Source organism: Zingiber officinale, chromosome 2A (genome assembly GCF_018446385.1).
Source record: "Zingiber officinale cultivar Zhangliang chromosome 2A, Zo_v1.1, whole genome shotgun sequence".
NCBI classification, from domain to species: Eukaryota; Viridiplantae; Streptophyta; class Magnoliopsida; order Zingiberales; family Zingiberaceae; genus Zingiber; species Zingiber officinale.
Genome location: NC_055988.1, coordinates 135,450,358 through 135,460,947, shown reverse-complemented (window position 1 = coordinate 135,460,947; position 10,590 = coordinate 135,450,358). Strand labels below are relative to the sequence as shown.

The window sequence follows — 10,590 nt, the reverse complement described above, 5'->3', positions numbered from 1 at the left end:
AAGACCGACTGACTTCTTTAGACTATGAAATTTTAGTTGTAATTTATTGCTTTGATGCTTTCAGACTTTTTATTTGCATCAAAAGAGAAATCACAGTCAGAACAGACTGTGAAGCTATTGTAAAATATAGCCAATAAACCAAAGGCCTTCGAAAAGGCCTTAGTACAAAAAGATGGTTAAAATTTACAGACACTATTATTAACAAAGGATTAACCATTCAATGAGAACACATTAAGGGGAGTAACAATTCTTTGGTAGATACATTATCTCAATTATTACACTAAACTTTGACATTAGTCTTGCAGACATGGATACACAAAAGAAAGTCAACACTTTTACAATGAAAACTATGAGGTTCGGGAATCAAGAACTTTAACAATTCATCCGTTATGAAGAACAATTTCATTTTCCAGCCAGAGAAAAATTAGACCACATACAAACATGTCTTCTGGACAACATATGGAACATTCCCACAATCCCTGGTGGAACAAAATACAAGATAGCCATAATCAATGTCGTCGCTAATTACTTCCAATCAACAATACAAAAATCAGTTGGAAAGAAGTTCTCTTGTTATGTAGTTTACTCAGGTTCCCAAGCAGGAGTATATTATGACTGGGAAGAAGTTACAATTGTTATTCAAGGATGTGCAACCCCCTCATTTCGGGGTTTCTACTCACTAGAAGATGCTTTTGATTCTGCTAGAACAGTCATTGGGTCAAATTTCTTTATCAGTACCCTACTAAAAACAGGGGGCAAATCACTTATGGAAACAGATCAGCCAGAAAAAGCCCAAGAAAGGCTTGAAAAGACATATGCACAGGCTATTACAACCTTTTCAAATAATGCACAGCCTAAGGTTCATAGGCCCAATTATTTAACATTGGGACAATTAAGAACTGCTGCAGCTGCCACCTCCAGACAAAGAAATTCGGAAGCAGTTCTGTTGGGCCTACCCACCACTATTCCAGATGAGATCTCCATATACATAAGGCGTCTTGCAGAGGACTCTACTTTTCAAACCTTTGCAGAACTATGTGAAGCCTTAAAAATATTATATCAAGAACAAGTTCTAAAGGGGATGTCAATCATATATGAAGGAGAAAGCAACCCCAAATTGAAATGCAACAAAAGAACCAAAGCCTGTGAAACTTCAGAAAAATATGGATGTCAATGTCATCTCCTATATGCTTTCCGAAAGGTACATATAAACATGGACATATATGAACCACCAACAATTAAAGGAAGAGTCATTACTCCATTCCTTTTAATGGACTATGGTTTGCTCTACAAACTATGGGTACATGCCCCTGACTCTCTCCAAGACTTTCTAAAGAAACTTGGACAAATCATAGCTATTGCCCTAGAAGAGGAAGAAACATTTATTATCTGCACTTTTGAAAGTTCACCTCCAGAATGGGTAGGTCTAAAAATTGAGCCAGCTAGACACCTTATCAAAATAGATATTGATGACCTAAATGGTTGGCAACCAGAATTTGATGATTATACTTCTGATTTTGACATCGACTAGGAAGCTTTCTCACCATTACCAGACCAATTGAAACATTGGAGAGCTTTGGTCCAAGGGGCTAAGTGGTCATGGGATAAATTAGAAGACCCAAATAAGTACCTTCTAGCAAGAGAAACATATACAGAAAAGATCTATTGGCCAAGAGATATGGGCACCTGATTCCTTCCATTTTCTTTTACAACACAACATTCAACTTTACTACAACATTATCAAAAGAAGGTTGACCGATGGGCCACTAAAAGGCTGGCAAGTTCTGCCCTAACCTCCAGAGCTTACAGAGCCTCCTTAGCCAGATCACAACAATATGCAACCCAAGAGCAACATGTAGATACTTCCACAACAGGTCAGGCAACCCACTCTAGACCTCCAACCCATCTCCAAGAAGTCCACTTTCAAGAAGCCCAAGGCACAAATTCTACTCCCTCATTGGATTCTGTCAGCGAGCATAATCTCACCAACATGATGGAACCATAGGGACCTAACCTATCTTATTGTCCTTCTCCACTGACAAACCACTCTTTTTCAGCCCACTACCCTCACTTTACAGCTCCTCTATTATCCTTCTCCACTGTCCACCCACTCTTTTCAGTCCACTACTCTCCACTTTACAGCTTCTCTCCATTACTTTGGCACCAGCTGCTCTCTCTGTTCTCATGGACGGGTCCCCTCAACCTCTCTCTGAAAGCGCGGATAAAAGGTTCCTTCTCCCCGAATGAACCGACCCCCTCTCTTCTCTCCCTCTCCTATAAAAAGCCCTCACCAACCTTGGCTCTACAGACTGCGACCCTTGCTCTCTGAAAGCAAGTTTTCAAGTTTTCAAGTGTGCTGCAACCTCTAGCTTTTATTTCTGTAAGTATGTATATTTTTCCTCCCAATTATGTAAGCAGTCTCTATCTGTAAATAATTAAGCGTCCTGTATAAACTGTTTGTTTATATATGCCTATCAGCAGAAGTCTTTCTGTACTAGTTTGAAAAAAAATATTTCAATGGTTTATATTCTCTCTTTATGTTCTTTTTCCTTCCTCAGTACTTATCTAAGTACCCACAGGCGAACGGTAATTGTATGAGAATTTTTGCGTAAAACCTGTGCTGACTATCTAAGGTTAACGGGGCAATCCCAAAATACCAATAGACAAGTCAGGGTTGCAAGTTTATTGTTCTCTACAGGTAAGGCTCACTGGGAGGAATAATAACAGAAAATTAAGAAAATAAAATCACTGTTTTAAATAAACTATCCACATTATAATTAGGCATTCAGAAGTGCTATTCACAATTAATGTTCAGAAGTACTGTTCAAATTACTGTTTAGAAGTACTGTTCATAAATTTTACTGTTCACAATTACTGTTACTGTAAAAATTATGTATATATATATATATATAATTGGATATTCGAGTTGAATATTAAATTCTCCATTAAATTTGGATAAAATTATCATCCCTAGCTGGTTATGCAATTTACCCATATCTCCTAAGTGTTTTTGAGATTATCTACATTACATAGTGGTTTAGTTTTCATTTTATCTTTCCCAAAAATCATGTGTGTAGCCTTGCTGAGTTCATTTCTCATTTACTCTTTCCAAAAATCATGTGTGTAGCCTCATGATTGTATGAACCATAGATGATTTAAATATTCGAGACATCTCATTGAATCACTCATGCATTTTCTAGGAACACTACAAAAACTTGTAGCATTTAGAACGAATCTAATAAGAGCTTTCTAGATCCATCAATAGATTTTGATCAAAACTAATGGATCTAAAAAAAATTAGATTTATGAAAACTTGACATATAATGAAACATATGAGTGCATTGAAGGTATTTAATTATGGTGTCCATATCTAGTTCTAACATATGTATGCGTTAATTGCACTAATGGCTAGTATGTCTTTTCCCATGCTTTAGCCACTTGTACTAATAGTAGTAGCCATCTGTGATTTACCTCCTTTGTGTTAGCTTAGGGACGGGTTGACGAGTACGTTGAGAGTGAGTGAATCATCTTTTTGCCACATGTGTATGCGTCAATTACCTTAAAATCTAAAATTTTGAGAACCTTCTGATCATTACTATTAATGACTTTCAAGATGATAGATTTGTGCACGTATAAACTCTAGGACATTTATACCATTTGGAGTAGATTTGATCAGAGCTCTCTAGGTCTATCAATAAGTTTTAATCAAAATTTATTAATGAACCTAGAGATTTGGATTTTTGACAAATTGACATGTAATAGAATAATTGAACATAGAGAAAATAGCTATGATGTGCAAACCTCGTCCTTAGTCCCATAAATGAAATTATGGTTACATGACAATTAGCACACATTTCGATGTTTAAAAGATCAACACTATTCTAGTATTGGTTTCTAAGGATAATATTATATTAATGATCATTTTCAGAAATCAACACTCCTGTGTGAGAATAACATAATACTAGGGTTGATTTTTAAAAATTAATAACATAGTGATATTGTATTTCAAAAATCAATACTATTAATTTTTAAAAATAAAATAATATTGAATTTTGAACTAGCACCCCTATGGTTAGTTTTGAAAACCAAAACCAATGCTAATTTTTTCAAATAAATTTTTACTTTTTATCTTTATTTTAATTATTTTTTATTATATCAAAAATAGGGGGAAATTATTTTATATATATTTTTATTAACTTTTTTATTTTTATTAAATTTGAAAAATTAAAATGGATAAATTAGGATTGTTCTAAATTTAATGATTAAATTTTTTAAAAAATTAATTTGGGTCATAATATCTTTTATATGAAAATCATTATAATATAATTAAATATATAATTTTTAATCTTAATCGACACGACACACGAAGAGAAGAAATGAGAGAAAAAGATACCGGGGTCAGCTTGGGATAAGAGAGGTAAATGGAATGAGGTGCACCTTTTGAGAAATTAAAATTTAGATGCGTCTTTGGGTATTCAGAAATTTTGGGCGCATCTTTGACAAATGATATTTTGGAAATTCTGAAAATCTAAGAGCGTTTTTTGGGTGAAAATAATAATTTTATTTTAGTAATAAATAAAAAATAATTATGATCCCAATTAATATTTATATATTTTTTGTTAGAAAAAATTTGTTTGTATTTGTCATTTAGTCGTATGTTTGGTTTGAAATTGTTTAGATTGCCGAGCGTGTAAAAGGGTTCGAATCCTTATTTTTATAATCTTTGAATTAATAAAAATTTTAACTTTCTTTTTATGGATAAGGATCAGATTTAATCCAATATAATGGACGTCATTATAATTAATTATTAATTATAATATCATGGCCCATACATGTAGGAAAAAAAACAAGAAATATCACTTAATCGAGCGTGAACCCAGAATTGTTACGGCGTCCGGACAAAATGGAATCGGATATGTTTTCTAAGAAACAGAAACATTTTCCCCCCTAAAAAAGGGAAATAAAAAAAAGAAACAAAACACAAACAAATTTACACAAATTTGCTAAGAAAAGAACCGGTTGGTTCGGGACGGAAGGTCCAACTGGCAGAGACAGCAACAACCATCTGATTGACGACGCGTGGTCGTTGAAGGAAGCAGAATAACAGGTAGTCCCACGTTTTACGCCACGCGTCCACGTCTTCTCCGTCGGATGCCTCTCTCATTTCGCCGACTTCTTCCGCCAGTCAGTTGGGCCTGCTGCCGGTCTTCCGCCGACCCCTAGTGCCTATAAAATAAACCCAACCCCTCCGAATTCGTACCCAGCGTGTCGTCGTACAGCCATCATCCTTGGAGCTGGACCTGACTCGCGCCGTCCATATCTGCTTCCAATCTTCCTGCTCTTTTCCCCTCTCTCTTTCGATTGCGGTCGCTTTCGATCAAAACCATCCCTTGATTCTTCTCTTCTACCCTTATCAAATTTACCCGGTGCCTGTGTATCTTCCTCAGCCGGCCTTGGAACCTTTTTCGGCTCTGTAGAAGCCAGGAGTACGAAGAAGCGTCGCCGGAAGAGATGGTAGCGATCGGGCTCGAGGATGGAGTGCGCAGCGTCGGCTCCGTGGTTGAACAGGAGGAGGACAAGGGGGTGATTCCCATGGAGGCCAGTAAGATCTTGTTCCGCCTGGCCTCCGGATGGAGCGACGTGGATGACTCCAGGGCGCTCGAGGTTGCGCCGCTCCAGGGCGCCATGACCAACGAGGTCTATCAAATCAAATGGCCCTCGCATGGGCAGCGCCCTCGCAAGGTGCTCGTTCGAATCTACGGCGAGGGTGTTGACGTCTTCTTCGACCGCGACGAGGAGATCCGGACCTTCGAGTGCATATCCCGGCACGGCCAGGGTCCGCGTCTCCTAGGCCGCTTCACCAACGGCCGCGTCGAGGAGTTCATCCATGCCAGGGTATGTCCAGTTTGAATGCTCTAGTCTTATGGACGCACTTGTCTTGTCTGTTGATTTTGTTAGTTTTCTCCTCTTTCAAATTAATCCCCCGATTTGAAAAAAGCGCTTGTTGTTTCTGGTCGAATTCTTGGTTCTTACGAGGAAGTTTCTGGCAATTCCCCAAATCTTTGTTCGTGGGTGCTGTGCCTTTCGCTTTTTAGGGTTTATTCTTGGCGAATCGCACGGCCTCGAGAGATTCTTGCGAGATTCCTCATATGGCACGCTGAGAAGCTTTGCATCGTTTCTCCATGCGTTTCATAACCGGTTTGGTTGTCCGCGTCAATTTTTTTTTGCTTTATCGTTTCCGTTCGCTTTGTGATGACGTAAATTGCACGTGTTGCGAGATTGTTCCTCGGCGACCGTTCGCCTTTCTTAATTATGACTTCCGGATATTAAAGCTGGCAAATGCGAGAGACTTTTTCCTTCAAAAACATTTAAATAATTCTCATATAATAACCTTTAAAAAAAAAAAATCAAATTTCTATTATAATCAAAATATTTAATATCAGTTTTTATATAAACTAATTCTAAACAGCTGTGTTTAATCGAAGGTATTGTTTTTGGTCTAAATCTGAGTCAAGTTCTGCATGAAATTATGATAAGTGTTAAAAAATGAGAACTTTATTTGAGTAACTTTATTTGTTGCAAGATGAGAATCCTTGCATAGTTATTTTTCTTTTATAAGGCAATTGGTGCGATGATGCCTCAGTGTTTGAGCTCTGTTTTTTTCCCCTTCTTTTCAGTAGGTCAGTGAATTCAGTTAAAAATTGGGAAAAAAAAATTGAAGTGTTTCAGAAAATTCCAAAGAACATGTAGATTGAACTTCTAATTAATAGGATATAATCAAGTTCACATAAGCAGTAGCTGAAAGGATTTCTATATACTCCTACTCTATTTCCTCAGAGTTGATTAAGTGAACACTTGACTTGCTTAATATGGTTTTCTCTCAATAGCATATAAGATGTTTGATTAAGTAAAACACTTGGTATGCTTGAATACTTTTTCCTTCCTTGAACTTGTAGGATTCTCATCTCTCTTGAAGATATATGCATGGACAATTTCACTTCAAAGATAGTCTAAATGAAACTCGTTTGTCTGTATAAATACTAACTTACTATAGAGATCATTCTATCTGTAATTGCCTCATTGGTTAGAACATTATTCTCCTGATTTTTCATTTTCCACTCATATCATCAATCTAAACACCTTCGATAATTCAAAAACATTTACTTCATGTTTTACTCCGTTTTCTCATTTAATTGCATAACCTTAAATTAGCTACTGCTGTAATGGTTGATTAATTAAACTCGTGTTTTGACATCATGGATTCGGCAGACACTTTCTGCTCTTGACCTCCGTGATCCAGAAATATCTGCCCTCGTAGCATTAAAACTGAGGGAGTTCCATGATCTTAGCATGCCTGGTCCGAGAAGTATACAACTTTGGAAAAGAATGAGGTACTAAAATTCTTTGGCTAACAGTGTGTTTCATTCAAATTCACCACACGCTTTCTGTTGATTCTTCTCCTGTAGAAACTGGCTTAATGTAGCAAAAAGTTGCTGCCCTGCTGCTGAAGCTGAAGAGTTTTGTTTGGATGCACTTGAGAAGGAGATTGCTACTCTCGAGAATGAAACCATTGGAGAACAAAGGATAGGCTTTTGTCATAATGATCTTCAGTATGGAAACATTATGATTGATGAAGATACTGGCGTCGTGACTATAATAGTAAGTTTCTCCTCTGAAAATTTGTATCACCTGAACCATTAGCAGTACAAAATTCCAGCAGTGAGCCCACACATGTACAGTGAACCCTCGAAGTTGTTGCCAAATGGATGGCTATGTATTACTTCCCAAGCTTAGATAGATAGTTAATTTTCAATTATTTCATCAGCGAGTGAACCCTCCAGAACGCTGCCTTTTGATTAATAGATATTCGACTCTATAGTTATTGTATTAACTATTACATCTTTGATTTGCAAGCCAACTTCCACTTGTGTTTAATGTTTATTGGCTCCTCTATATTTAGTTATATGGCTGCATAGCTCTATCATTCGACTTGGCTTTTCTTGCAACAGTATAGTTATCTTCCTAGGTACTTATAGGAACTTAACAGCTAATTGTTGCTATTTAAATCAAATAATTCTTTGCCTGGCATTCTTTAGGATACCAGTCTGTCAGCTTTTTGAACTTCTCTCATATCTGCATCTTGAATCTTCAACTATCAGATATTTCTTTTATGTTAAAAAAGTTGTATTTGTTTTTATTATTTTCTCTTTGTTACAGGACTATGAGTATGCCAGTTACAACCCTGTTGCATTTGATATTGCCAATCATTTCTGCGAGATGGCTGCTAATTACCACACTGAAATGCCTCATTTATTGGACTACGCAAAATATCCAGGTCAATTTATTATTATTATTTTTCCCTACTCTGTATTCAGATTCTCGTTTCTGATTCAAAAGATCATCTAATATGCCACTGCCCGAAAATGACCGTCTAACGGGTGCCTGCCTTTATACTGCAGATTTCAAAGAAAGGAAAAGATTTGTAGAGATATATCTTGGTGCTTCAGGTAGTGTAGACCCAAAGTCGAATACTAGGCGTTTTCAGTATGACTCTTGTAGATTCTGGAATATCTTTTAATTAGCCTAGAACTGGTCTACAGGTTTTTAGATGACCACAACATATGCAGAGCACTCATTTTCAAAATCGCTTTATTAGCATAACTAGTAAAACTATTGTTCTGAGACTAGCCAATAACGCCCATTTAAAGCTTCATATTGCTTTCATCAATGGTGCTAAATAATTTCATTTGGTTTTCTTTACGACGAATTAGTAAGGTTAATATTCAATACTTGCTGCACACTTGTGAATCTTCAAAAAAAATTTGACTTCTAAATTTGAAATGTAGGTGAGAAAGCAAGGTTAATATTCAATACTTGCTGCACACTTGTGAATCTTCAAAAAAATTTGACTTCTAAATTTGAAATGTAGGTGAGAAAGCAGAAGACGCGGAAGTCGAGAATCTGCTCCTCCTCGTCGAGAAGTATGCTTTGGCAAGCCATCTTATATGGGGTTTATGGGGAATAATCTCGGTAAGAAACTCTCCCTGCACGTATTTCATTTTTGATGACTAAATCCTTGTTCTTGTTGTAGGAAAAGGTAAATGATATAGACTTTGATTACATGGACTATGCAAGACAGAGGTTCCACCAATTCTGGTCTAGGAAGTCTGCAACCATGGATCCCAGCGTCAACCACAATAGTTTGGTTTTGCATACTGGACTAAAAGAGATCTGAAATCACTAACAGAATCAAGGGATTTTGGTACGAGTTGTGCTTGGTTACTTCAACGCTAAATCAACAAAAGGAAAAAAGAAAACAAAATCAGATAAATAACGCACACGACCATGCTTTTATGTAAATTGATCCTACCATCTTGTATATGCTCTGTATTAATGTACAAATCTCTTGGGGATGACAAGCTCCACGTTTACAATGTTGTAAGTAAATGGATCCTGACATTCGTTTCAGCAAATGCAATATAGTAACTTTAGAACAGAAGACATCATTTGACATTCTAGGCATGAGGGTCAAATTGAGCATATCTAAATAGATACGTACGATCATCTACTACAGAGAGAACTCTATTATATCTCACAAGAATCATATAAGATCAACATGTATTGTATATTGAGACATGTAAATACAAGTGAGATGATAAGAATAAGATGGTGAGCTATGTTAAGATATTAGTGTAGTGCATCTAGATGAACTAAGGATCATCAAATTCACATGGCCACTGAAGCTGCTAGCATGTGCTTGGTGGCCGTTGAAGCCGTCAACATGCGGTTGGCGGCCGGAGAAGGAAAGAGGGAGAGATGATAAAGACTTACCAAAATTTATTGGTGGAGGGAAGAAATGAGCGCGTAAGGGAAAATCGGGCATGTGTCCTAATTTTACTAAGGGTTACTGACAGAATATAATTTCTGTCGATAACCCAGATTATACCGACAAAATTTAGGTTTCGTCGGGAAAATCTGACAAAATATATTCCGTCGGTGATAAATATATCGACGGAATTTTAATTTTGTTGGTAGACCCCACACTTTTGCCTTACAATTAAAACTTGCCAATGGAAATCATGTTCCGTTGGAGTTTTCCAACGGAACTTGCATTTTGTCAAAATTCTTCAACAGAAATAATATCCGTCGAAAATTCTATCGATATTTTTGTTAATTTTATAATGTACATCATCATATGCATCTTCCGATTTATTCTAATAGTCATTAAAATTTTTATATGATCAAATTGATTATTTATAGAATTAAGAACAACTATCCACCCAACTTTCGTTGAACGATGAAGTTAAGAAATGAGGTTGAAATATTTTTGGAATCTAAAACAATTCAACAACTTTAAATGACTTATCATGGATTCTAAAGATTTGTTCAAAACTACTAATTAGATAAAATTCAAGTTACTTGTGCTTGATTAACTCAGGAGGGTGCAAACTGATGGATAATAAATATACAAATATTTTAGGAGACCACTAAAGATGTAGTAATGACCTATAGCATGACTTAGCCCTTTCAGCTATTGAAGCCAAAAATAAATTAACGATCAAAAGTACTCAAAATCATGGATAAAAAGTA

At 36.4% G+C, this 10,590-nt stretch overlaps 1 protein-coding gene across 1 annotated transcript; it reads left to right on the top strand.

Moving 5' to 3' along the window:
• Window positions 1-5,124: 5,124 nt before the first annotated feature.
• LOC122042390 (probable choline kinase 2) lies at window positions 5,125-9,496 on the top strand. Its single transcript, XM_042602490.1, has 7 exons — window positions 5,125-5,895; window positions 7,270-7,391; window positions 7,467-7,659; window positions 8,218-8,335; window positions 8,460-8,507; window positions 8,930-9,030; window positions 9,092-9,496. The coding sequence occupies exons 1-7, from the start codon at window positions 5,512-5,514 to the stop codon at window positions 9,233-9,235; spliced, it is 1,110 nt and encodes a 369-aa protein (XP_042458424.1). The 5' UTR covers window positions 5,125-5,511; the 3' UTR covers window positions 9,236-9,496.
• Window positions 9,497-10,590: the final 1,094 nt, after the last annotated feature.

What these genes read in the sequence shown, in the direction of transcription:
- LOC122042390 (XM_042602490.1), top strand. Translation starts at nt 5,512, where the DNA reads ATGGTAGCGATCGGGCTCGAGGATGGAGTGCGCAGCGTCGGCTCCGTG. An exon ending in AGGAGTTCATCCATGCCAGG is followed by an intron (nt 5,896 to 7,269) that starts GTATGTCCAGTT and finishes TGGATTCGGCAG; the next exon opens with ACACTTTCTGCTCTTGACCT. An exon ending in GGACTACGCAAAATATCCAG is followed by an intron (nt 8,336 to 8,459) that starts GTCAATTTATTA and finishes TTTATACTGCAG; the next exon opens with ATTTCAAAGAAAGGAAAAGA.